We start from the raw sequence: 26,859 nt of genomic DNA, 5'->3' as shown, positions 1-26,859 counted from the left end.
ATTTGATCCGGCTTCATCTACCCCTTACGTTTCTCACCACTTTGCATTACTAAGCTTTCTGCAATTTAAATGACAAAATTCTAATTGACAACAGTACCTATAGGAGACTACAGTGCCTCATGGGAAATAGGGGGTCATTTGGCTGTGGTGACTCAAGTGGACTTGATTTACTCTGCAGCTGTTTGAATAGTCATAACAATTACATTATGGAATTGTGAGTTGGCCCATCCCATTAGATTTTAGGACTATTACTTATGTGAAAATATATTAGGATTTTAGAACATTTAGAACAGTCTTCTTGTCTTCTCTTCTAAATGAATCGGAATGTTACAACACAGTATCACAACACAACATACAAAGTATCATTAAATGTAACAGAGGGTTGAAACAGTGGTCGTCTGTTACAACCCCCCCCCCCCCCCCCCCCTCTTCTCTTCCCCGTCTTTTCTTCTGCGTTCTACCCCCTTTTCAAAAAAACCATGGAAGAGCAGTTTCAAAAGAAAAAATGAAATGCTAACAACAATGCATAGTTTCTATCCAACTAGATATCCATATTAACACAGTGGAGTAGAATAGAATGGATTCTCAAGTGAAAAAAAAAAAATCACTCTGTCTCCGCCTCCAAACCCCAGTTGCTTGCCTTCTCTCACTTTTGCACCAGTCTTCTGTTCAGCAGCCATTATATAACACAACTGGACTTTCTAGAAGTCTTTTCTCAGGTAGTTTTCTCCCTCTCTTGACACACTAGCATCCTAGTTACTGAGAATTTTTGAGGGATATGAGAAGTGTTTGTTTACATGCTTGTGTGCTTAAGTCTACCGAGCACTCTCTTGTTTCAACATAGGCTACAACTTAAACTAATCCGCTATTTGCAATGGGAGGGGTTTGTTTGAATCACTCTTTTGAATCAGCAACGCAAAACTTCATACATTGCAATGTGCTGTTATGTGATGTTATGTGTGGCTATAGTTCGGCCTATTTACATTTCAGGTAAGCCCAAAAGTAAGGCATTTATAAGACGTGAAATTAAGGGGTTTGTTTCGTAGTGTTATGAGCAGAAAAAGAGGTTGATGTGGTTTACAGGTGGAATTCCCAGTCAACAACTTTGCTATGTGTGTACGCCATGCTTTTCAGCACGATGTCTGCTACGGTAGTGACTGATGATGCTCCAGCAGAGGGCGTAGAAGACCTCTGCATCGCTTTCTCAGAGGACAACCCAAGTGTGTGGGGGTGAGATGTCCATAAACTTGTTATGGTTATGGTTATTGGCAGACACTTTTGTCCAAAGCTAATTTTGTTGTTGTTTTGTTGTCATTGTCCGTTCAAATGCAAATAAATTGTCCAGCAATGCAACACATTTGGGTAAATGTTATGGAAAGCTGGCAGTATAGGAGGCACAACAATAAGCTCAGTATCAGTGTCTGTCTGTCTGTCTGTCTGTGTATGTGTCCACTCTCATATCTTAAAAAGTACTGGTCTAATCATCATCTGCATACGGTTTTAGTTTCTTTAACAATGTAAAAGAGGGCTGGGGATCTGCAGTCACTGGACTGCTCTTGTTAGGCTACAGGCTTATTATATGCTTTCTACCAACCTGGTCCCACAACCCTTTCAACTGTTTCAAATTCTCCGGTCATACCTTGCACCCATTTGTGATTGGAGTTTTGGTCTGTATAATATCCTACATGCATGTGCAAAGACTTTTGGCTTTAAGGCTTTAATTTGATATGCAACCGCACAGAAAACAGGCTTTGGCACTGTGACAACCACAGTATTAATATTTCCTAATATCAAATAGGCTATATCAATAATTGCTAATACAAATATCTAGAACAAATGGCTTAAAGTAGTGCTTCTTCATAGAAGAACATGACAGAGACTGACTTGAAATTAAAGTTGAAATTAAAGTTAAAGTCATCTATGTTTTTATAAGGTTCACAGAAATGGTGTGGCTAAGGAATTAATTTGCAGAGAACTTCCTCGTCTGTGGGTGGACATGCTGTCTGTGCATGATAGTTCACCAATGTAAGCGTGTAGGATGATAGACTGTATAGAACAGTCTATGTGTAGGATTGTACCCAAATGAAAGCCCTTAGACTTAATTATACTTAATGTTCTGTGTCATACAGTTGTATCTGTAATATGCATAAAACTTTTTAAAGTGTTATTTATTAGGTCAAATATTGTACTGTACAATGTGTGTAGACCTATATGTCATATTTATGAATATACATACAATTGTTATTTTTGCAATCTGTCTCTTATCTGCAGTTCATTGCCTCTGGCATCCTATCCATACTAACAGAACTGAATATCACAAAACAACTTGTAAGTGGTATCTCTTTAACCTATTACTTCTGAATGCATAATTCATCTTCTTGGGACGGTTGTGCAAGTCTCTTCAGATATTTTGATGAGTTCATATCACATAATTATGTGAAAGGGTTGTATCTTCAAATCATTAGAACTGGTCAGTTAGTAAAGGGTTTTTGTAAATAACTTTTCAATTCATTCTCTTTTGTTTTTACAAATGTTGCAGGTTACTGCCGGATTTGCTTTAAGTATTGTCTCTCTATGTGGAGTTGGAGTAGGTTTCTGCATATGGATCGATGAATTTTTTTTTTTTGGAAGATTCCTTTGATACAGAAAATAATATGACAGATCATATATATATATAAGACAATTTAAGGTAAGTCAAGTTCCTGTTTGATCATATGTTATCCTTGTATCTTAACAATTATTGTTATTATTATTCACTTTAAATTGTTATTATTATGCACTTTAAATGCATTTTGATTCTCTGCCATTTTGTATGCATCTTTCCTCGCACATCTTCACATATTTGGCTCTGATGCAGCCACTGCATTTGTTGAAATGTTACACTTGTTTCACAGGACCAGTAGACGACAGTGCAATGTTTGGCCATGTTTCAAAGTCTTTTGGGTGGAGCTATTCTCATAGCCATGCATGGTTTGCAAGAGCTGCATTACGATCCAGTAACACTAAGGTAAATGTATTATTGTTGACAGATCACATAGGCCTACATCAGAGTACAATGGATCCATAAACAGAGTTTGGCTAATTGAAATGGTCTTTCTGTCCACGCGATTGTTGTGATGCAGAGCTGTCCACCAGCTGAATGATAAACTTTTACAGGTCACAACAATCTCTAAGCAACACTGTGTTCATATATTCATACACTTGTAATGAAGAATATTCACAACTTCAGTAAATGTTTTTAAACGTGTTTTATTAATAATGTATCAATATGTTTTATATAATATTTCCCTTTACATAATAAAACAGATTAAAATACTTGCCTCTCGTCAAAGACATGTGTGATGACCTAAACAGATGTCTTTTATTTGGCTTCATGAACACTTTTGAAGGCACCTGAATATAGAAACTTCAGTGTGGCATAAGTGGCAGGCTACATTATAAATGGTTGGGTCTAGCTTCACACATTAACACATTACAATCAAACAGTCAAACATAACACAATACAACAATTCCAGCATGCAGCAAGTACAAGCTTAATCTAAAATGTGTTCTCATGTTTGAAACAAAGCATTATTTTAAATATATGCTTGGCAAAGTTAGGTTAAACATGTATTCCCCAAAGGCAAGCCTAATTGGTTCAATTCATTTCTACTGCAGAAATCCTATAGCAATAGGCAACAGCAAAACCGTTTGGTCACAATGTTTAAAATAAAGGTAAAGGTAACCAGAGCAATGTGACTGCATGATAAAAACAGTGCTCATTACATTGTTACAGACAGATTTGCAGCTAAAATATAAAACCTCTCCAAAGGAAGTCCAGCAGCCATTTTACTCATATCTGGTTCTAGTTGAAAATCTCACATCTCAACAGAATAGACATCATGCCATTGACATGTAAGAACTTGTGAAAAACTAGACGTGATGAGTAAGGTCAATCTCTGTCTGCTATCTATCTGGCTCTTTGGCATGAATGAGTACCCGAATAGGGTTCGTTTTTTGTGACAGGTCACTGTACTTAAACAGGCAAGATTGGGGCAGCCGTGGCCCACTGGTTAGCACTCTGGACTTGTAACCGGAGGGTTGCCGTTTCGAGCCCCGACCAGTGGGCTGTGGCTGAAGTGCCCTTGAGCAAGGCACCTAACCCCTCACTGCTCCCCGAGCGCCGCCATTGTAGCAGGCAGCTCACTGCGCCGGGATTAGTGTGTGCTTCACCTCACTGTGTGTTCACTGTGTGCTGTTTGTGTTTCACTAATTCACTGATTGGGTTAAATGCAGAGACCAAATTTCCCTCACGGGATCAAAAAAGTAAAAAAAAAAAAAAAAAAGAAAAAAAAAAAAGATTGCCAGCTTATCCACATTACAATGCTTATCTACAGGGTTGCCAGCTCCCCCAATTTTGATGTGAGACTCCTGAATTTCATACAGCCAGGTCCATGTGTGTTTTGTAATTTCATAAACAGAAATGCTAGGTACTCTATCTACCACATCAAGACAATACTTAAAGGCTGGCAACCCTGTACTTATCCTAGATGAACACCACCTCATGGTTGAGCTGGCTGAGCTGGCTGAGCTGGCTGAGCTAGATTGTACATTTTGAGTGGGCACAGGTGGTCTAGTTTGGGTTGGACTCAGGTGGGCCCTGCCCTCTGTAGGTCTTCACAGCCACGCTGGTGGACCCGCATGTGCTCAGTGACCCGGTACTGGCGCGAAAAAGTCATCGGGCACTGCGGGCAGGAGTACGGCCGGACACCAAGGTGGGAGCGCATGTGCCTGTTCAGGGAACCGCGCTGGCTGAAGGCCCGGTCGCACATGGTGCACTGGTACGGCTGCGCCACCAGGTTCAGCCCGGGGTTCACTTGGGCCTTGCCAAGGTCAAATGTTCCCATGGATGGCTCACTGGCGGAGGCATCGGAGAGGGGAATGCCAGGCACGGATCCGTGTTTTCCGCTGCCAGTGTCCGCTGGCGTTGTGTAAAGTCCTTCCTCGTCTGAATCGCTTGACCCTGTGACTTGTTGAGGCTCTCTGCTGATACAGTGATACCTCACTTGTCCTAGGTAGGTGTGCATACTAGAGATCTGAGGGCCAAACAGGTCATAGTCATCCTCCTGATCAATGCTGGAAGTCTCAGATGTGCTGCTACGATAATCTTGGGCTGATTCATGGACTACAGGAGTGTCTGCTGTAATACTGTGATTTGAAACAACTGCGCCTTGTGCATCACACCTATCTAAATCAAACAATGATTTAGAATCAGAAGACGGCCTACTGCTCTGCAAGTCAACAGCCTGGTGGTATTTCTCCCTGCTTATCGCAACATGCACCGCGTACGGTTGGTCATCCTCTGACTGCAAATGACACAAAACATTGCGCTGACCTGCTTCAGCGTGTGCTTCACTGATACAGTGGGAGTTGTCCACAGGAATATTTTCTGAAACATCTAAAAACTCTAGGGAGGCATGAGACTCGCCGTGGTCATTTTCAGCAAGTCTGAACTGGTGTGAAGCATCGTCATTGTGCTCATAATGTGAATTGTTCAAATGAAGATGGCCATGACAGCCATCGTTCCTTGAGGCATCGCTAAGGACAAGACCCCTGCTGGCCTTTGCATGTGGACTCAAGTCCTCCTCTTGGTGTATAGCATGCCTGATTTGTGCAGACACACAAACCGTCTTTGGAGACACAGTAATGCTTGTTTTAACAAATGCCTCACTCCCTGATTCCAAAAGTTCATCCTCAAAGTCTTTGGGAGTTTCAGTTTGGTGACAGAGTACATCTGAAGGAAGCACATGGGAAACAACCTTAGCTTTTTTGGATACTGGCTCAAATGAATTGTCATCATTCTTGTCCATGTTTTGAAAGTTGTGATCACGTAGTTTATGTCTATAAGAAGGAAGGTGCACACTTTGGCTACTGTCAGATTCCCTGCCATGCAGGTCAGAGGCAATGTCCAGGTCATAATTTGGTGTGCTTGATTCTTGCATCGGTGACAACTTCCTGCAGGCACTTGCATGACGAATAACAGGTACCGCTTCACAACTTAAGCAGGATGGCAAAGGCCTCTTTGATCCGTGTGGGAACGATGGAGACATACGGTTTCCTTCTTCATGTTGCTCCTCAGGAAATGGCCACTTTCTGTTCAATTTATCTTGGACTGGAATACAAAGGAACACCAAATAAGATACAAAATGCTTGCCACAGACAAAACACTCTTGTTAAAACATGGCTTGCTGTGGAGCCTGGCCAGATGACAAATGTCATTTTGCAATTCCAAAATGCATTTATGATGCTTCACTCAAAACACTTTTTTTTGTCATGCACTGCATTACAAACTTTAAACTACTCACTGTTCAAAAACTCAGACAGTGTACTTCTCCTGAAGATCAATGCATACTGGAGTTCTTGCATCTGTAGGTCAACAGCAACCGACAGTACAGAGTCCTCTTGGCTTTTTGGAGGTAGTTTGCCCGTGTAGATAAAGTCTAACAAGTATTCCATGGTCTCTGGAGAGAGACAGGGGGACTGCAAATCCAAAAGTGCTCCTTGACTGGTGATGAGAGAAGCTAGCACAGGGCTTGATGCAGCCAGGACACTTTTATGGGCTAAAAAGAGCCTTCCAGGGTTGATTTGCAACTGTATGACACAGTCGCAAAACTGCCCGAACTCTCGCTGCATGTTTAGCCCCCTCAAGAGGGCCACTGCATGTTTGCAGTCAGTTAAGGGCTCATTTGCCACCTAAAACAAAAATAAGTAAATATTTAAGTAGCTCACAATTACAAGAAACCTTAAGATGGTTAGACCATAACTCACAAGGAGCCGAATAGATAAAGAATGTTATGTCCTCACTGTGCAGAGATTCATGGACATATGTCTCAGAAAATACACAGAGATTTGGTCAGTTCTATAGTGTTTTTTAAATGGATTCTCTAGGCTATTTAGCCATGAAGGTTCAATTGAAATAGTCTACATCTCTCCTGCTAGGGAGTCCCGTTCAAGATCGGCAGCAAATGAGATAAGAAGGTTTCATACATAGCCTAAATACAACCTGTGACAAATAACATACAACACAAATACATTTTACGGTGTTGTATGCAAAGTTTGTTTAGGCCTACTACAGGCTTGTACAAACATAAATAAACTGTAGCCTAACTGTATCAATATCCGATGGGTCTTCCATGCAATAGCCTAGTCGTTATCATTAATCTCTGCATCCGTCCTAACAATAGTCAAATCAACAAGTTCTCTAATGCTACCAGTGTTAGTGTTACTTACATTCATTCTGCCACACAAGGCGAGAGAAGTTTTCATGTAGAAGTTTGCATGAGTTGTCATGAATGTAGCCAAAGTATATAGTCTCTCTGAAGGCTACGTGCGCTTTCATTCGGAAAACAATCACAAGGTTTTCATAGTAGCCTACGAGCCCGACGTGACACCCTTTGACAGCTGCTTTTAGGGAGTCCCAGCCATGACGTCAATGTCTCCGAGTCCCTATAAGGTAAAGCCACGCCCTCATTTCCAGGGCAGTGACAAGACTGTCCTCTCAAGTACCATGGTTTTACGCAAGCCCTCTATGACGATTTGTTGATATCTCCATAAAAGAAGTGGACCAACCACGTGTTGTTCACATCACGGGCACTGTACATGGTGTAAAGTTACGCTAATCCTCGTAATTCCATGGATCTGCTTTCCAGTTGAATCGCAATGGAAATACCACTGGTGAAAGTTGTGACAGGATTAGATATATTAGTCGCAATGCAGTGGTGGAAGTAATGAAATAAACGTGAAAATAAACGTGAGATGTGCACGGTGTGTTTTTCTTGGAAAAGTAGGAATAATTCCTGCAAATTGGAAATGTTTAAGTTAACGTGAGGTGAAGTTAAAAAATGACTAAATGATAGCAGTCTGACTATCACGCAACAGAGTGTAAGTTTAGGCCTATTGAGCAGGCAAAAGGTGCATAATGAAACCCTTGCCTTGGACAAATGTAAACCCTCATCGTAGGTCATTGCTCTGTCCAAAAACATGTGCACAGCACTGTGCTTTTATTCTGACTTTCGATGAATTGTCACTAAACAAAGAAAATCATGAGATAAATAATGAAAATAAAAACTGTGAAAAGAAAAGAAACATATAGGCCTAATAAGAAAAATCTCAGCCAGGCGGATTGCAGCCAGAAGCATGTTACAGTAGACTATTTTCAGACAGGGGCGTCCGCCCTGTCACAAGTTATACCCAACACAGTGTGCCCATGAAAGCTGCCCTACTTTTTTTTGTCTGACATGCTACGTGCGTTTCCACTGAGGGGGCACTCGCTGTCAAAGCTCACGTACAGATCAGATGAGGAGTCCCCCTTCCACTGTTCAAATGCCCACCTCGTGCCACCCTATTCTAAATTCAACTCGGGCTCTTGTGATGGGGACTAGGGCCAACACCTATTATTAGACGAGTAGCCTACTCAAAGATCATACAAAACATTTGTATTGCCTCGGGGTATAGTTCAACTGTTGCAGCAGATGTAGATAAAGATCAATATTCATTCCGATTATTTGTTGAGTTTTTTTTTTTTTTTTTTTAAAGCTTCTCTTCAAATTCTGCAGGTAGGCCATTTGCAGAGCTGCCAAGTGCAGAGCTGCTCGGTTTGGCCACTAGCACTTGCCGTAGTGTATCGCTGCATGTGTTTTGCAGTACGAAAGACAACTTCCTTTTCCGGACCTCGCCCGTGGAATCAGGCTGTGTCCACCTAAGCGGGTCAACAACAAGAATGCCGTCAAAACTTTTTGAAGATCCTGAAAACGCCACTGTAATCGGCATTGACGATATGGATACGCCTGCAAAAGTAAAAGTAAGAAAAATGTCATGATCATATCAACACGTTCGCTTTGTAGCCGCAAACGAGTTGGCTAACGTTAGCCTAGCTCCGATCGGGTTAGAGTTTGCGGCTTAGATTTTTTTCTCGAAAGCAAAATAGCATTCGACGTGTCATTAACATTGTTCGATCTTAATCGTATATCAATCAAGGGTCAGATGTGTGTGTAATTTTCTTCCAGACATTCCGAATGTTCTGTTTGTAGTTTGAGACATGTACGTGTGTGATGCACGTGGACCGGGGCCCTGAAAACACATGTAGACTTTTAGGCGAGCCACGTGTCTGACTAGCCATTTAAATATGCCAACTTTGTCGTATTGAAGTTCAAGTTTAGATGGATATTTTATATTTCTAGATGAAGCCGACTCCACTACGGACGTTGTAGAGGCGTTACAGATAACGGCAGGTGTATTTTAGCCGGCTAGCAATAGTTTAATTTGTGTTCAACACACTATGTAGCAGCTTACATAGGTTACAGTAGGCTTGGATGCGGTCGTGGATGATGCCAAGTGGTGTTGGTAAATGCCAGGATGTTATGAGGTCAATTGTTTTTTAGTATGTTTTGCGACCTGGCACTTCCAAACAGACATTGAAGGTGTATCATTAAACGTACGGGCATTAAAAAAAAAAACCCATTAGATTAGCCTACTAGTATACTAGTAAACATTTGTTGTAGTTGAAGAACTTGATGTGTCAGTGTATTTTATTTGTAGTGTTTCCTTTTTCTACCTCTTATGGGAGTTCTAGTTTTGAATTGTATTATTCTCTGAAATACAATATAATTAACATTGCCTATGTTGTGATTAATCAATTACGATTTGAGCATGTGATGAGAACCCATAGATATTTTGGTGTTCTCGAACATTCCTGCATTGATAATTAATGTCTTATGTCACAATTTGTAGAAAGCCAAGAAGGATAAGACCAAGGATGGAAAGATCAAGAAAAAGAAACAGGTGGCTGAAGAACAACCTGATGAATGTGAGCCACCAACTCCCAAAAAGAAGAAAAAGGAGAAACGGGACACAGCCTTGGGAGATTTGACTGATGTAAACGGCAACACGAAAGTGAAGCCTTCCACTGAAGGGCTTGATGGTGACTTTATAGAAGACCAAATTATTGTGGTAAAGCTATTCCATTATTTGTTCACTTCCATGTATTGTTTTTGCCAATACCCACTTTGTGAGATCACAAGCATGTACTGTGCATTTATAAATTCATTTTTGAAATTCTTTCTCAGAAAAAGAAAAAGATAAAAAAAGATGCAACATCAACAGCCAATGGAAACCTGGCAGTGACGCCTAAGCTCATAGCAAAAACCAATGGACATTCCACATCTACCACACCAGCACAGTCTAGTGAGGATTCCTGCAGTGACAGTGAGAAGGAAATGGTACGTTCCCTATTTGATGTAGTCTCTTGTGTGTGATATTGCCATATTCTCAAGGCTCTGCCATCAGAAGTATATGCCCCCTACTTTCCTTGCACTATGCAAACTAATTGTCATGCAAGGATCCATGTTTCTTTGTATTTTTGAACAATTACTTTTATTTTTTAAGTCAAGTTCAAAAGCACATACATAATCCCCCATACCGACCCAGAAACAAACCCTGTCAAACATCTGCTTAACAGAAGTGTATACAAACAAACATTCTTTGGAAATTTTGCCGTGACGTATACTCAGGGGTGCCACGGAATGGTCCAAAGCTTGATCATTTAATGATCTATTTTTATTTTATTTAAAAAAAGAAAAAATTAGCCATAATATCAATTTTTAAAATACAGTTGTGAGAGAGGACAGACCGTTTTATGGTTAGACACGGCAGGTACAAACACTGTTTTTTAATGCACTGGCCAATTTCGAGATTATGGGCTAGTTTGCTACCTTAGCATGTATTTTCACACTACTACTACAACAAAGTCTAATTTACACATTTAGGTGTTTATTTCATTATATTTTGTCCACTTGCGCCATTATTTCTCCTAAATTCACCAAAAGTTAGTATTCTAACGTTTCATGCACTACCACGACCGTGATTCAAAACATCATGTGTAGTACCGTTGGAAAGCTGTTTTTCCTGCATAACGATGTGCAATCCAAATATGGACACTTCCTTAGTATCAGCAGCCAATCGCAGAAGTTCAAGGGCGAGTCTAGGCTTACAATGGAATCTCATTGGCTGTGTTTCAAGACTCTTTTCTCAAATTGAGTTTCCTCGCACTCTGAGCACAAAATCTCCATTTCAGAAGCACTTACAGTACATACATCAAACTTTTCAGTACGTAACTATATCTACAAGACTTTTGCTGAGGTTTTTTTTGTTAAGGCTATTTACAGTATATTCTGATTTACAGGATTACAAAAGTAGATATCCGTAAATCCCTCTGTATTTTTCCCATCTAATAATTGAACACAATGAAATAATAATTTTGAGCCTGGCTTTATCCAAAGCTCAGATTTCGAGTTTTAAAATGTATGCAAATTAGCACATAATATGATAACACCTAATTTGCATATTTATAAATTACAGAAAACTTGTAATACATTTTTTGTCATATTAATGTAAGTAATCAACTGGGGAAGTTTCATAGTGTTATCTGATAGTTAAAAAGTTTACCCTATTCACCTGTAGTGTCTCGCCTTTAGTTGAAGGCCTATTCCTGATTCTGATTCTGTTCATATTCTGTTCACTATTTTTTCAAAAGTTCTATTAAATTAGTTGAATTAAAGAGAATGGTTCATTTAAATAAAACAAAAATGAGAAACCTCATCTTCTCATAGTAATGCGTAATGAAAGCAGTCATGGCCTATCCAACATATGGTTAAATAAAATGTTATACAAATAATGCACAAAAGGAGGTTGAGAGTAAAAAGTAAAAAAAAATAGGGGTGCCGTGGATGGAGAGAGAGAGAGAGAGAGATATGTTTAGGGGTGCCGTGAGCCATAAAAGTTTAGAAACCACTGTAATGATTACATTTAGGCTAAATCTGCATTAAAAAGAATGTTGTACAACCTATAAAACAGTGGTTGTGAAATTACAAGTCATTGTTTAAATTTTGTGTTCCTCTTGCCTTCTCTTTCCCTATAAACTAAAAGGAAACACCAGAACAGAAAGAAGGAGCATTCAAAAACTTCAGGATATCCCAAAACACAATCAATCTCCTCAAAGGTAAAGTCTTGTGTAATCAAAGGGTTACATTGTTGGTCAGAATGGCCCAAGGTCATATAAAGAAATTGCCAGTGTAACCTATGTAAAGAAGTCTGTTTATTTCCTTTTGATATGAAAATATGACCTTGTCAGTGATTTCAATTATCACCCTGGATATTGAGAATGTGGGAGAATCTGTCCTCAGACAAGTAATTTAGAGTTTGTTTTAGATTTATGTTTGAAAAAAACTGGAAAAGTTATGGAATTTGAAAATGGCAATTTCCAGGCCTGGAAAAGTTTTGGAAAACAAAAAAACACCCCAAAGTTTTGGAAAAGTCATGGAAATTTGCTTCACCCATTGCAATTCAACTGAAATGTATCGCGTTTTGGGCAGATCATGTTGCACACTTTCTTGTGTCTTTCGCGCAGAGACAGAGATTGGCCTTTTCTGAAAGGAACTACTCTGCCCTCCCTCTACTCATTCGACTCACTTTACCCATTGCCGTAGAACACACAAACGGTGGATAGGAGTCGGAGGGTGGAGTAATATGTTTCGGAAAGCCCAATTATCTTTGTTTGAACTTTTAAATTCACGTCTAGCTTTACTTGGATAAATAAAACAGGTTTTTTATAATTGTCAGCTTACGTTTGGCACATTAACCTTTTAATCAGTTGTTTAGCCATGTAAGGCCTATTCCACGTTGTTTGCATTGAGATTATCTCTTTCACTGTTGCGTGTCAATTTTGTGAAGATTCAGAAACGTGGATGGGTTGTCGTCAGCATATCAGTAGCGAGTGTGCCAACAAATTATGTAGGCGAAGGTTTGCAGCTGGATGGCATTTTGCGTTTGTGGTTGCCTACTGGGGTTCTTTAGGCTACAGCCCCGTAACTTCAGCATTGCATCTCACTAGCCAGTGTGTGTGGCGCTACAAAGCTGCAGGAATTAAACAGGCAATTACATACTGGTCATGATGAACCGACAGAGTTGAAGAAGAGATGATTAGTAATTGGTCAGGCTATTACATTAATCAGGATTTCAAGGTGTGGGTATGTGAGGGTATTTGTCTACAGTAGGTGATCAAATAAAGTGAAATACACAACTTTGCTTAATTTAATGTAGGGCCTAAATATAGCCTAATGTGCCTGCTGGTGTGTCAGTGTTGGCCTATATTTTTTTTTTGTATTATAAATACATAGATAAGCCTAATTTTAATTCAAATTTCCCAGACTGTTTCAAAAGAATGGGTTTTTATTCTAGTAGGCTAGTTGATGTGATGTTTTGAGGAATATAAGGTCATGTAAATTTGTCAAATCATGGAAAAGTCATGGAAATTCTCTGGAAATGTGTACGACCCCTGCTTTTTCTTCTAAGTTCTGCTTTTTTGTGTAAAGGGCTGTGTTTGTATACTGTTGCTTCTTGACTGAAATAATGATGTGCTTGATTATGGTGCCATCTGCCTGCAGCTCGAGGAGTTACATATCTGTTTGACATCCAAGCGAAGACCTTTAACCATGTGTACGATGGAAAAGATGTGATCGCCCAGGCTAGAACAGGGACGGGAAAAACATTCTCCTTTGCCATCCCCCTTGTGGAGAAAATCCAGGCCGATGCAGAGGACAAAAAAAGGGGTAGAGCCCCAAAGGTATGACTTGGCAGACTCAAAAGCACCCTTGTGTGCCTATATCGGTATCCAGAGCGCAGTAGTCCCTTGGGTCTATTTGAATTTAAGTTTTTAAATATTTGAGTTTTTGAATTTAGATTTTTTTTTTTTACTGCTTGTATTTCTCCAGGTTTTGGTTCTGACTCCAACAAGAGAGTTGGCCATTCAAGTGGCTAAAGACTTCAAAGATGTCACCAAGAAACTGTCTGTTACATGCTTTTATGGAGGAAGTTCTTACAATCCCCAGAGTAAGTATGATGTTGGTGTCGATAATCACATACTTGAATGTGAATTCCGAGGATGAATTTTTCTTCACGGATGAAGTGAACTAAAGAGACCCTGTTGTTAATTTGTTTTTCCCTTGTTACTTGACATCATGTGCATGGTTATCTGGTGAAGTTATATTGTCGTCTTTGTTGTCATACTCAGTTGACGCTATTAGAAATGGTATTGATGTGCTGGTGGGAACACCTGGACGAATCAAAGATCATCTTGAGAACAACAAACTGGACTTGTCCCTGCTGAAGCATGTGGTACTGGATGAAGTGGACCAAATGCTTGACATGGGTTTCGCAGATTCGGTGGAGGAGATTCTGTCCACCTCATATCAAAAAGGTCTGTTTAGGACAGTTTTTTCAACTCTGCATATTTGTGATACTGAACAAAAATATAAACAACACATTTTGCTTACATTTTGCATGGGTCACATTCGATTAGCATGTAAACATATCCTAGAGAACGGTCAAACTCGGTACACATGTGTTATTAACCCCTAGGTTAATTTTGCACCGGAATTGTCCTTTAATCAGGATCTTTTAATGTTACTTGTCCGGTAAATTATTTATCTATGTGAAGTGCTAATCAACACAGATTTGAACAAAAACATTTCAGTGAAATAAGCCATTTGTGTGTATAAAAGAAATATTACATCTTACTTCAATTCATGATCACAAATTCTCAGTGAAACTGATTTACTGTCTTACCATTTAAAAAAATAAAGAAGAAAGCCAATTAAGCATTGCATGTTAATATGCAAACAAAAGAAAGGCTCATAAAATGTTGTCCTGAAACCTGACCCATTAGATTCCTTTGTCTTTGTTTAGTTTATTGTTGGCAAACATCAGCATGGTGTACTTGAACCTGAACTGATTTATTCACAGACTCGCCAAGCAACCCTCAGACACTTCTCTTCTCTGCCACCTGCCCATCATGGGTGTACGCCGTCGCCAAAAAGTACATGCGACCTCAGTGCATGCATGTTGATCTGATTGGCAAGAAGACCCAGAAAGCTGCCACCACTGTTGAAGTAAGTTCTATATGACCGTGTGAACAGGTGCATGGTGTTATGCTTTAGGTGTTCATTGACGTTGTTGATGATGGCAACTTTGGCAACTTGATGGTTCCACATTAGTTTTCCTTCCTCGTTCTTGCTTCTAAAAAATGCCCTCAGTGGAACTTCCCCTGAGGCTTGAATCCGTAATAAGGGTGAACTATGCAGGTCTTGCATATCCTTATCATCCATCAAGTCAATCTCAACCTTTTGAAACGTCATGACTGGCCTTGAAGTCTGGTTCTTGAAAGATGTGATCATCAAAATAAACAAGTCTGAAAAGCCGATATTAAGAAGTATGCTTTGTTTGTGATCTTGTGATTTCCCCCCCCCCCCTTGCGTCCTCAGCACCTGGCCATTGCCTGCCACTGGTCTCAGAGGGCTGCAGTCATCGGAGATGTGGTGCGGGTATACAGCGGAAGCCATGGCCGCTCCATCATCTTCTGTGAAACCAAGAAAGAGGCCAACGAGCTCGCCATGCACAGCGCCGTCAAACAGGTACCCCACAAGCCCCATATCTCTTTAGCATCTGCTAGGGTTCTTATTGCTGGTCAAATTTGCTGGTCATTGCTGGTCAAAACAGATTTACACATTGATAAAAAATATAAAAATGTAAAACTATATATAAACTTACTTCATTAAGCACTTCTTATGTGTTATGGTTTGTATAATATTGTTTTATTTCCATTAGGCTGTTGATTCATTTGACATTGTTGTTTATTATTGATATTGTCCTTATCAATGTAGTCTTACTATGCAAGCGAGTCTTAGGCCTTTTTATTTTTATGATTTGTTTTCATATTTTTCTTTTAATTTATATGTAGATTGCCCCTTTGCGTGACGTATTTGTCACTCTTCTTCCTTCATTGGAAGAAGATGAGGAAATGGAATTAATTATCTCCTAAACTGACTGACTCGTAATGAATAATTAAATAGCAATGCCACATCTTTAAAATTCCATATAACTCAGTCAGAGAACTTACATAATTTGTGGAGAGTAGGACTGTGACGATACCCACATCGCGATCGCAATACCGCGATCATGTGATGCCTACTGCAGTTGAGCTCATTACTGCATTTTTTTCTCTTTAATTTCCGCAAAACCATGGTAAGGAGGTGGCCTCTCCACTCAGGCCATATCTTTTTAGTGTGTGATGTTTTCTCTCCATCTTTGACTGTTCAACAGAGTTGTCAGTCCCTCCACGGGGACATTCCTCAGAAGCAGAGGGAAATCACATTAAAGGGCTTCAGAAACGGCACCTTTGAGGTCTTGGTAGCCACCAATGTCGCTGCGCGAGGACTGGACATCCCAGAGATTGACCTGGTGGTGCAGTGCTCTCCTCCCAAGGTGTGTTTTTCTTATCTCCACCATCATTTTTTTTTGTCTCCTTCTTGGAACTAGGATTTGGTGATTCATACATTACATAAGGTCAAGCACGCAGCCCGTATGCCAGTGTGTGTTTCTTTACATGCAGTCTTTGTGCTCTGACTGATTTAAGAGAATAGGTGACATTTCATTTTATCCGTTAATTAAGCCTCACCCTGAATACTGAAGGTGGATGAAGGCTCACTTAAGGTGATACATGGGTCAACCTTTTGAGCAATGCTGCTGCCGGGCAACAACATAACCGGTTCTATGTGTTTGATTGGATCATCATGACCCAATACTCAGAAACGTTGCCCTGCAGCATTGCTTCAAGGTTTCTTGTGCCTCATCAGTTTTAGACCAGTATGCCAGTCCAGTGAAGCAGAGGTGGAATGGGTTTCTGATCTCTTTTGTGTTCATTAAAATGATGTTGTAAAGCTGAAAGCAAACCAAAATGAAGGCAGGGAAACAAACAAGACACTGACTAAGATAGACTAAGACCGATATTAGAAACACAAAGAAGTGAAACAAACTAGTTAAGTTGTGCATATTTACACGTTAAGGTGACCGGTGGGCACAGGAGGCAGCATTTTGAAGTAGATGTCGTATTGTTCTCTCCTGGACTTTAGGACGTGGACTCCTACATCCATCGCTCTGGCCGTACCGGCAGAGCGGGCAGGACGGGTGTGTGCATCTGTTTCTACCAGCGCAAAGAGGAAGACCAGCTCCGCAACGTCGAACAGAAAGCGGGCATCACCTTCAAGCGTGTCGGTGTGCCCACAGCCAATGACATCATCAAATCGTCCAGTAAAGATGCCGTGAAGTGAGTGCAGAGCTATCTGTGGAGGGACTTGGATGGCATGGCTCTTTCAGGAAGAGGTTTAATAATCAGAGTGCCTGCATTGTAGATGGGACACCGTACAGTGTTTTTTGCTATATTTTCTTGGTGTACTGTTGTGTATAATGTACAGAAGCTTAATGGTTCTGCTGCAGTACTTTGCTAATTGGAACACAATCAAACAAACCAAAGGGGTTTCAATCCTCATTCAAATAATTGGACTTTTAATGTATAAGTAAGGAAGTGTGTATATGTACTCTTTTGATCCCGTGAGGGGAAATTTGGTCTCTGCATTTATCCCAATCCGTGAATTAGTGAAACACACTCAGCACACAGTAAACACACAGTGAGGTGAAGCACACACTAATCCTGGCGCAGTGAGCTGCCTGCTACAACGGCACTCGGGAGCAGTGAGGGGTTAGGTGCCTTGCTTCAGCCGTGCCTACTGGTCGGGATTCGAACCAGCAACCCTCCGGTTACAAGTCCGAAGCATTAACCAGTAGGCCACGGCTGCCCATGTCCTTGACTCCATCTCCATTAGTTCGAGTACTAATTTGGGGGTGTTCACTCTGTGTGTCTCGCAGATTTCTGGACTCTGTTCCTCCAGCTGCTGTGGGATATTTCCGGGAGGCAGCGGAGAGGCTGATTGAGGAGAGGGGGGCGGTGGAGGCCTTGGCGGCTGCCCTTGCTCACATCTCTGGGGCTACCAGCCTTGAGCAGAGGTCCCTCCTCAACTCTGATTCGGTGAGTTTGTGTGTGTGTGTACGTGTGGAAGAGACTTGGGTCATCTTAGACTTAGGCACACCATTGCAAACCTTATTCTGATGCAGGTTATATAGACCAGCCTTTTTCAAACTTCTTTGACCTGAGGCCCGGTCATGGCAGACTTTGGCTCATCTTGTTGCCGCATAGAACACAGTGGGCTAAATTGCTATTAAATCCGCTTAGCATCGTGACCATGCTGTGCAAATTTGTTCAAAACTGCTGCATTAAAGTTAAATTATATAATTAAAGTAAACTCTGCTAAGGTCTTATCACAACAAAGTACATTGAGGAGACTAAACTAAGTTAAGTTACAGTATGCAATCAAGCAGTATCTCAATGCTAACGTTAGAATACTGTTTGGGTGTCAAGTTTAGCATGCTTACTTGCAGCTGCTTGTATTCGTAATGCAGGGCTCATTTTATTGACTCTGAATGTTTGCAAAATCTCGATGTAAATGGAAAAGTGTTTTCCAAGACTCAAAAGTGCTTGTCCAAAGGAGAAGTACGAACCGTTATTTGAACTAACTACATTATGAATTGCATCCACACATCAGCAGCCTTTTAACTGTGTTAATGTTAATTGCAAGGATTCCCACACGAACGTCTTAAATTGACAGGCACTCAATTAGACATACACTACTGAACTTTATTGAATGCTACCTCTGACTAAGAATGCATTACTTTGCACTTCTATAGTCTTTTATTTTGGAATCTTAAGAGCAATAAACATATATATTGCAATGTTAAAGAATTCATGTTTTTTTCATTCAGATATGTAAATAAACATGTATAAGTTGCTATTAGTGAATTAATGGGGAGATAATCGAATCGAAATCGAATCGGACTGAAAAAATGAATCGTTAGATTAATCGATGCATCGAAAAAATAATCGCTAGATTAATCGTTTAAAAAATAATCGTTTATCCCAGCCCTAGTGTCGTTAAATAATTAAATGGCCTTCCAACAGGTTGTCTGTATTTTATTTTTTAAGTAGGAGTAGGCACTTGTAGTTAGTTCTAAGTACAGTGTTTTGTTGAATGACCGCTTGGTGTCTGCCTCATTTCAGGGATACACAACGATGCTTATGACCTGCTCTATTGAGATGCACAGCATCAGCTACGGCTGGCGCTGCCTGAAGGAACAACTGGGGGAGGATATCGACGATAAGATCCAGCGCATGACTTTCCTTAAAGGAAGGAAGGTAAGACACTGAATTTGCCTACATTTAAACATCAAAACAAATGTATTCTTTCAAGGTGATTTTGGTTTGGTGTAACAATTTTGTCTTTGTGTTTTGATTTTGTTTCTGTAGGGTGTCTGTTTTGATGTTCCGTCCGACAAGGTGAAAAGCTATCAGGTATGAAAACCTCTGTGTGTGTGTGTGTGTGTGTGTTAGGGAGTGAGAACCAGCAGAAGAGGGAGGTAAGGTGTGGGGGTGATTTTGATTGGTTACCTTGATCAGCTGGATAGTGACAAATGTTTGAAATGCAAGCCTGTAAATGCCATGTGTGTACACACAAGCTCATTTTCCAAGCAGCTGCAGAGTACCAGTACACAGCAAATTATTATTTCAAGCTTGGGGATGTGAGGCTTCGCAGTCTTCAAATTACACAACAGTCCAACGACTGTTTTCTTGCCTTAACGTGTATATTGCAGAGTCCATGTCCGAGTCAAGCAGATGTATGTTAGCCATTTTTTCTGTGATAGATGTACAGTATGCTAGCTGTGTTTGATCCGTTTCAAACTGCACTTAATGCCACGCTGCCCTGTTAGGTACTTTCTGTGACAGCAGTTAATCCTGCTTCGAATGGCCTTCCATTTTCATGCAAGTAAGGATGAGAATTAACAAGTGCTTGTTTTAGCTATTGGACTTCAGTGTGAAAGTTAGGGTCAGAACAGCAGGAAGTTCTTTTACAAAACTCCAAATCAAATGATAGGGTAAGTGACTGTATCAGTCAGTTTTTTTAAATATGGTCAGCTCTCAATTCTGTGAGAAAGAGGTTAGGGCAATGAAATGCTTCAGTTAATGTTGCTGCCTTAACTTGCAAGCTTAGTGGTAATACTGATTGTTCGTGATGACCGAAGTCTACATGCACGCTATCAAGCCAAGAGCAAGTCTAACAGACTACATATATGCATATATATTTTGGGGGTCATATAAATTTATACTTACTTACTATTACTAACAGATTTTTGTTAATATGGATACGCATGTTACGGCAAACAGACTTATTTTTAAGTAAGACCTAAACATAGTAAAATATGGATGATCCTTGGTCCACTGCTGGTTACGTGGAGAAGAGACAGTTTTGGCTATTAGTAGATTATGGATAATTCTGGTCCAGGCTTTTTGGGTCAGTACTGCTGACTTGTAGAAGTAAGTTCACATGTTTTTTGAGAATGAACAGATCTTTTGAGCTAGAAAACATATCACAAATATTCCCCATCTCTAGAATATGCCGCTTACTGAAATAAAATCCCTTTTGTGCACTTTCAGGACGCCTGGACAGACGGTCGTCGGTGTCAGTTGACCATTGCCACAGAGCTGCCCGATATGGAGGAAAACATGCGTAACCGTGGTGACAGAAACTCCAACGGCTTTGGTGGCCGCTCCTTTGGTGGTAGGGGAGGAGGCGGCAGCCGTGGATTTGGCAACAGGAACGGCAACAACAGATGGGGAGGAGGAGGAGGAGGAGGAGGAGGAAGTCGAGGAAGAGGGGGTTTCGGACAGAAACGCAGCTTCAGCAAGGCCTTTGAATAACCAAGGGCCTACACACACATTTGGACTTGAGGTGACTGTTGTCAGCCCCTCAGGCTGGCTTTTTTGGGATGTTTTTTTTTGGGGGAAAGCTACTCCATACTGGAAAGTTTCTCCCCGAAATGTTCATGCTATGAGCTGATTGCTTTGCAATTTGGTATTTAAATGTCACAATTTAATGAGCCCATTCACTTGAATGCGATGAATCATTAAACATGGTCTTATAAGAAATCCTGGTTTTGTGTACATCATTTTACCTCATAATTAGGGTGTAGGAAGTCACCAGAAAGAGCATCCATGACTAAACTAACAGGCAAAACTGAGTTTATTTAGGAAGGCAAACAGTGTTGGTACAAGCTAAATAGGTACTTTCTACAGGCAGCCATTGAAGGTTAAACTTGTTGGCTTCATTCACATTATAACAAATTATCAATAAAATATGTATAAAATGTATTTAAAAAAGTAAATATTCTATCCATAATTTGTCTTCACTCTTGCACCTATAAAAGTTGTCCTTGAATGATGGTGTTGAATTGGCCGTCCCTTTGTAAGGGGCATCCTGGACTGTCCATGGTGTCACCTGCAAATATACATCAACATTATGAACTTTAACAAGGTATTCATACAGTTTGAAATTTGTAACAGGCAGTGCTTCACACACCATTACTTCTATGAATTTGTTTCAACCAAACACTATTTTAATTAATAAGTAAATGGTTTATCGTCAGATCTACATCTAAGTTTGCATACACTGCCCAATTGCATTCATGAATGTGTACTGTTATGTACAAAATTAGTCCAGGCTGAGGATAGTTCTACCCAAAATTGGTCATCTCAGTAAATCTGAATTGGAAGTGTATTTTGGTTGCTGCATCACTAGTATTAATTGGTGATACTGACCGAAGTCCATCCACGTTGAGCTTGCTGGCCTCCAGCTTCTGTCAAACTCACTGGCGGGGTTCCAGTGGTCCACACTTTTGAGATGATCAACTATCTGTTGAATTGAAAGTCCATTTAAATACATTTCAATAATGAATCAATATGTTCATAGGCAAAGGGAGCATAAATAAGGTTTAAGACTTGCCTTCAAGACAGCCTCTGCCTGCTCCTGGTCATCACTGGAAACAAACTGGCCATCTGTGGGGGTTTCAGAAATGCTGTGAGTGATGTGTCCACAAGACTACTTAGAGGTTCTTATAGAACAGTTAGTTATGTGCCCTCCTACCATGTGCTTCAGTGTTGAAATGTGTCAGGGAATGGAAGTCATCTTTGGACCTGTCCTCTTCCTTTATGGGATTGAACGTGGGAAAATGATCTCTTCTGCAGAAGATGTTGGATATGGGGTCAGGCTCATCTTTTCTGTACTTACAGAAAGCCTCTGAGAAGACACAAAAACTGTTTCAGAGGACCGTGCAACTAGTGTTGCCTAAACTCACAATTTATTTCCAAGGACATATTGTTAAAAAATAAGGTAATTTAGGGTCCATTACAGCTACTTTTGGTGCTAAACAATCCTATACTGTAACAATATGAGTTTGCAAAAGAAAGACTGAGGTGTACCACTAGAACAGGGTTGAGACACCAAAGCTATTCTTACTTTTGAAAACAAGAACATGGTGACCCCTGAATGATGTCACTTCTGCTTTGAAGTTTACGTTTTCCCTTCGGGCCTGCTGTCAATATCATGTCATTGATGTACAGTATGTGCACCACTATACTAGAGAGTGAATGTCGGTGTTGCACAAGACCTGTTACAGTCATAAATTCTGCGCTACCTGTGAATCTCTCCAGTGGAGCATTTGTGACTGGTGACAGACAGGGAAGTCGGCTCTTGATGTCAACATCAGGCTGCTGCAGACCTTTGAAAAAGAACATTTCCAACACATTAATTCAGCATGTAGTAAATCTTGTAGTAAATAAAAGTTTTTCATTGACGTTTTCTGGTGGTCTTGGACTAATTTTGTTCCATGATTAGAAGCCTGTGACAAGCACATTTAAGATTATGGAGTGACATTTGGTGCTTGCCTTTCCTTCTCCTCTGGCTCTTGGCACTTGGTAGCATCACATAGACCCTGTAGGCGTTGGTCCCCTTCTTCATGCTCTTGTCATGCAGCTCCCTCACATCTGGCAGAGAATTGAGAGCGCAGCGGAAATTCGCTTTCCATGTCTTGGGGTCTGGCTTGTCTATGCCAGGTTTGTGCCTGCCTTGGATGCATGGGAAGAAACGTTTACTATGAAAACAGATCTGTAGTGATAAGGCAGTCACTTCTGTTTGAGCATGCCTGCTCTGGCATTCTGTTTTTGTTTTTTGGCATATGGATATGAAGTGACCATGGTCCACCTAATCTCATCAATAAACACCCACAGCAAACACAGGCAATACAAGCATACTCGGCGGTGTTCATGAAACCTTGATATTTGCTTTGTTCATTACTTGCTACCACTGTTGTCAGCCTTTGGTTGTATTCAGTTTCGGAATACACCAAAACAATATAGAAGATTGACTGATTGGGAAGCTCAGTGCAACTTGTTTTTATCTACACTGATCTGAACTGTTTCAGGACTGCTAGAATGTTGTTTACCTTGGGGAGGGATTTTGATAAACCACAGCGTACAAGTTGAAATTCAAGATGCCTTTATATATATTTCCCTTTTGTCAAAGTGTTAACACATCTGCAGTCAGGCATGTTTGCTGTTTTCACATGCGGGCAGGCATGTTTGCTGTTTTTGTGTGTAACCCTTTGATGATGCCTTGGGTAATTTCCAGAAATAGGAATAGGAAATAGGAGCATTGATTAGTTGGAAAATATAGAATAAAAAAATGTGACCCCTTACATTTTATCATACAAAGCGAATTGTCAAATAGTACAAAGGGCATTATGTAGCTACCAAGTTGGTTCCAGCGTAGCTCTGTCTAAGCCATCACAATGGAAATCAGAATCAGAAACCATCAGTGCTTCACTAGTTAACACGCTTGTTGTTGCTTTTATACCTTTTTAATTACTACTTTTAATTTATTCTTTAAAGTTGAGCTGGCTCTGGAGCACAAGAATTCCATTACTTATAATTCCTTTTATGAGTACATGACAATAAACTACTTGAACTTGAACCAGTACTAGAGTATTTTCAAATGTAACTCAGCCAGGGACTTGCTTTCTACATTGTTGTTTTACAGCATTCTTTCAACTGTCAAGGAAGTCCAACCATGGAATAATGAAGCCATACAGGAACATCATTAGACTGCACTGTCACAAGCACACAACTCTAATGATGGATAGGAGTGCTTGTTTTGGCTTGGCAATCTGATATTTACACATGCAACTGTATCTGCATCCTTAGACAGCATGCTTGAGAAAGTGTAATTAGAGATCCTTGCTCTTGTCGCTGTTTGTCTGAACTTGCCCCTTACCAGTGTGAATTGCCCAGTTTCGAAACAGAGTGGCGTCCTTGTCTATATTCCAACCATGTCGAGCAGCATGTTTCCATGGAATCTGGAAAACCCTGGCAGTCTGTAGTGCATTAAACAATTGAACAATCTGTAGAGTTGATTGACAAAACAAAGTGTAATGCTATGAAGTTTTTCATACATATTTAAAGAGACTACCTGATAAGTATTAAGGTGCTTAATCAAAATGAATTACTCAATAGTGTAGTCTTGATCTTCATGAAAAATATTCTATCTAAGAGATGATAAACGGCTAATAAATCTTGCTCTAGTTCATAATGTTTCCTAGGTATGGCAGCTTTCTTTGTGTGCAAAAAAATGCTATTAATTAGCATGTCTGAAGGCTACTTAAGTTGCGACCCATGAATCACATTTTAAATGCCCACAGCTTACCTCATCAAGCCAAACAACTCCAGGGTACTTTCCGGAATGAATCTGCTCCTCTAGCCATGGGCGAAGTCGTAGACGACCTTGGTGCATCCTTGATTGATGCCTCATTGGATCACCAGGAGTTCTCCCAACGTTCAGTGCTGACCAAGACACAGTGCAGGTTCAGATATATCTCTCCAGGGACTAATAAACTCTCACTCCATAAATAGTTGTCATAAGTCAGTTTTCTTCAAGCAGTTCTTTTGATGGTAAATCTGAAGTTTAAAGCTAGGCAGTAAGTCACCTTAAGAGAATAAAGAAACATTATTATCAATAAAAGAATAAAAGACCAGGTATTTACATGGAAGCAGTCCAAGGAGCTTTAAATGAGCCATGTCTTACCTTCTCCTTAGTTTGAAGAGTCAGCAGTGTTTCCCAGAAGTACTTGGTGCATCTCGAAACTTGACAGATTGGAAAACATCTAGTGGTTAAATTATTCTCTTCCTGGTGTGGGCAAGGCTGAAGAGTGATAATCAGTGCATGGCTCACCTGAACTTACAGGTTTCCCTTGCTTCCAGCTCTCTACCTGAGAATTTCTGATGAACTCGGTCTCAGACAAAAACTTACCCTAATCTTTTCCCCCTCCTGTAGATCTCTCCTCCCACTACCTCCCACTGTCATATGCTTGCATCTGATCATACTAGGGCTTGGCTCATTGCTTCTTTTTCTTTTTCACCACTTTTTTTGGGAAGGGGGGGAATTAATTTATCTCATGAAATAGTTTTGTATCATTGACTGACTTCTGGAATTAATAGATGAGCTTAACATAATGCATGTCTCTATATAAAAAGAGGTGGCAACCGCACACTGTTATATTTTTTTTACAGTTTTTTTTTACAACGCGTTGCTCAATAAAAATCACTAAAAAAATATAACAGTGTGCGGTGGCCACCTCTTTTTATATATGAACTTTAAAACCTGCAATCCACCAGCACCTTGTTTAAGTTGGCTGTGCATTGACATCATTATGTTTTATATAGAGTCACCACACTGCCACCTGTGGTTGTATAGAGTAACCTGTGGTAGCTCTATACAAAACATATTGATGTCAATGGTGCATTTTGCCCATGTTCAGGGTGGAAAGTGAAAAAGAAAGATTTGCATAAGACAAGTCAAATTGGTGTTTTTAAAAAGAAAATATCATTGAGAATAAAGAAAAAAATATTAAAACAAATCTTTGTATATTCCCACAAGGTGTTTAGGTGCTCTGAAAATGAGAACCAAAATTATTTTTTAGACTTCTAAGGTCTGCTGTTCAGACCCTGAAGGAATTTATTTTCTGTTCATTGTTTTTTGTGAGAGTGTTTCTACTTATCTCAGTAAGGAAAATAAATCAAGAGCCTATGTTGAGTACAAATATGTCTTCTGAAGGCTTAAACAGAGCCCAGCCAAAAACTCCAATAAAATTTGTATCAACTTTGAGGGACAGCTATGACCATGCAGGATTATCCAGACCAAACGTGACGATTTTGCTACATACTATTCCTATTTATGTACCAGTATGCAAAATTTGAGCCTCCTACATGGTTTAGTTCTTGTTCTCAATGATTAAGTGTGAAGCAAAGAAAATCGAAGTAAAGCTTACAAAACACTGTAGTGATGGCACACTGAATGACGCATGAGTGTGGCGCACTCCACTTTCGACTTTCGATTCCATTAGATTCCATTGTTTCCAATACAACCCTCCACGACACCACCAAATTCTTTCACTGCTTGTAGATTATGATTCAGCTCAATATTTGTTGCCACTACTCATAAAATCCATTGTTTATCTACACAACTCCACATATATCAAGAGAATGTGCACTCGTTTTACTAAATTATGCTCTCATTATACTAGATTGTGTGCTCAATTTAGTAAATAGTGCACTTATTTAAAATGAACGCACAATCTAGTAAAACGAGCTCACTAAAGTGCACTAAATTAGTAAAATGAGCACACAATATACCGGTACTAAATTGTGTGCATTATCAGTCCAATGAGCACACAATTTAGTAAAACAAACGCATTCTCTCAATATACAAAAACATTTTGCAATGATATCTCCTGGGCTCTATGTATGCTTCTCAGCTGAAAAATTTAACGCTGGTGTTAGTGGGCAAGTGACAGAAAGTGTCGATGCACTATGTGCAAAGGCCTTAATTCAATTCCAATTAAATCCAAGGCCTTAATCATAATATACTTGTCTCTCTGTGACTGCTCTGTGAGTTATCTGTTTGTTCTGTGTAGACTTACAGTATTATGCGGTCACAT

At 40.1% G+C, this 26,859-nt stretch overlaps 3 protein-coding genes across 7 annotated transcripts; 1 reads left to right on the top strand and 2 right to left on the bottom strand.

Annotated features, from left to right (window-relative positions):
* Positions 1-4,225: 4,225 nt before the first annotated feature.
* LOC121684884 lies at positions 4,226-7,406 on the bottom strand. The gene is made up of 3 exons (XM_042065010.1): positions 7,270-7,406; positions 6,345-6,732; positions 4,226-6,151 (listed from the first exon to the last, which is right to left on the bottom strand). The coding sequence occupies exons 1-3, from the start codon at positions 7,327-7,329 to the stop codon at positions 4,629-4,631; spliced, it is 1,971 nt and encodes a 656-aa protein (XP_041920944.1). The 5' UTR covers positions 7,330-7,406; the 3' UTR covers positions 4,226-4,628.
* A 1,273-nt stretch (positions 7,407-8,679) lies between these two features.
* ddx21 (DEAD (Asp-Glu-Ala-Asp) box helicase 21) lies at positions 8,680-20,962 on the top strand. The gene is made up of 15 exons (XM_042065009.1): positions 8,680-8,839; positions 9,769-9,987; positions 10,104-10,256; positions 11,962-12,034; positions 13,479-13,657; positions 13,806-13,923; positions 14,105-14,290; positions 14,836-14,981; positions 15,354-15,503; positions 16,192-16,353; positions 17,001-17,194; positions 17,794-17,953; positions 19,040-19,174; positions 19,286-19,330; positions 20,471-20,962. Exons 1-15 carry the CDS (start codon positions 8,759-8,761, stop codon positions 20,732-20,734), a joined length of 2,265 nt encoding a protein of 754 aa, XP_041920943.1. The 5' UTR covers positions 8,680-8,758; the 3' UTR covers positions 20,735-20,962.
* Positions 20,963-21,038: 76 nt separating this feature from the next.
* irf1a (interferon regulatory factor 1a) lies at positions 21,039-25,150 on the bottom strand. 5 transcript variants are annotated; one of them, XM_042065016.1, is made up of 10 exons: positions 25,095-25,141; positions 24,948-25,006; positions 24,570-24,706; positions 24,141-24,240; positions 22,757-22,936; positions 22,507-22,590; positions 21,957-22,109; positions 21,816-21,868; positions 21,632-21,725; positions 21,039-21,311 (listed from the first exon to the last, which is right to left on the bottom strand). In XM_042065016.1, exons 3-10 carry the CDS (start codon positions 24,672-24,674, stop codon positions 21,232-21,234), a joined length of 849 nt encoding a protein of 282 aa, XP_041920950.1. In that variant the 5' UTR covers positions 24,675-24,706; positions 24,948-25,006; positions 25,095-25,141; the 3' UTR covers positions 21,039-21,231. The 5 variants fall into 5 exon arrangements, with proteins under 5 accessions (XP_041920950.1, XP_041920951.1, XP_041920952.1 ...); XM_042065017.1 differs by having other exon boundaries at positions 25,105-25,122; XM_042065018.1 differs by having other exon boundaries at positions 24,570-24,849; positions 25,095-25,109.
* Between the last annotated feature and the right edge of the window lie 1,709 nt (positions 25,151-26,859).

This window comes from Alosa sapidissima, chromosome 16 (genome assembly GCF_018492685.1).
Source record: "Alosa sapidissima isolate fAloSap1 chromosome 16, fAloSap1.pri, whole genome shotgun sequence".
Classification (NCBI taxonomy): Eukaryota; Metazoa; Chordata; class Actinopteri; order Clupeiformes; family Clupeidae; genus Alosa; species Alosa sapidissima.
The sequence above is the reverse complement of the archived record's forward strand: the minus strand, read 5'-3'. Positions and strand labels throughout refer to the sequence as shown.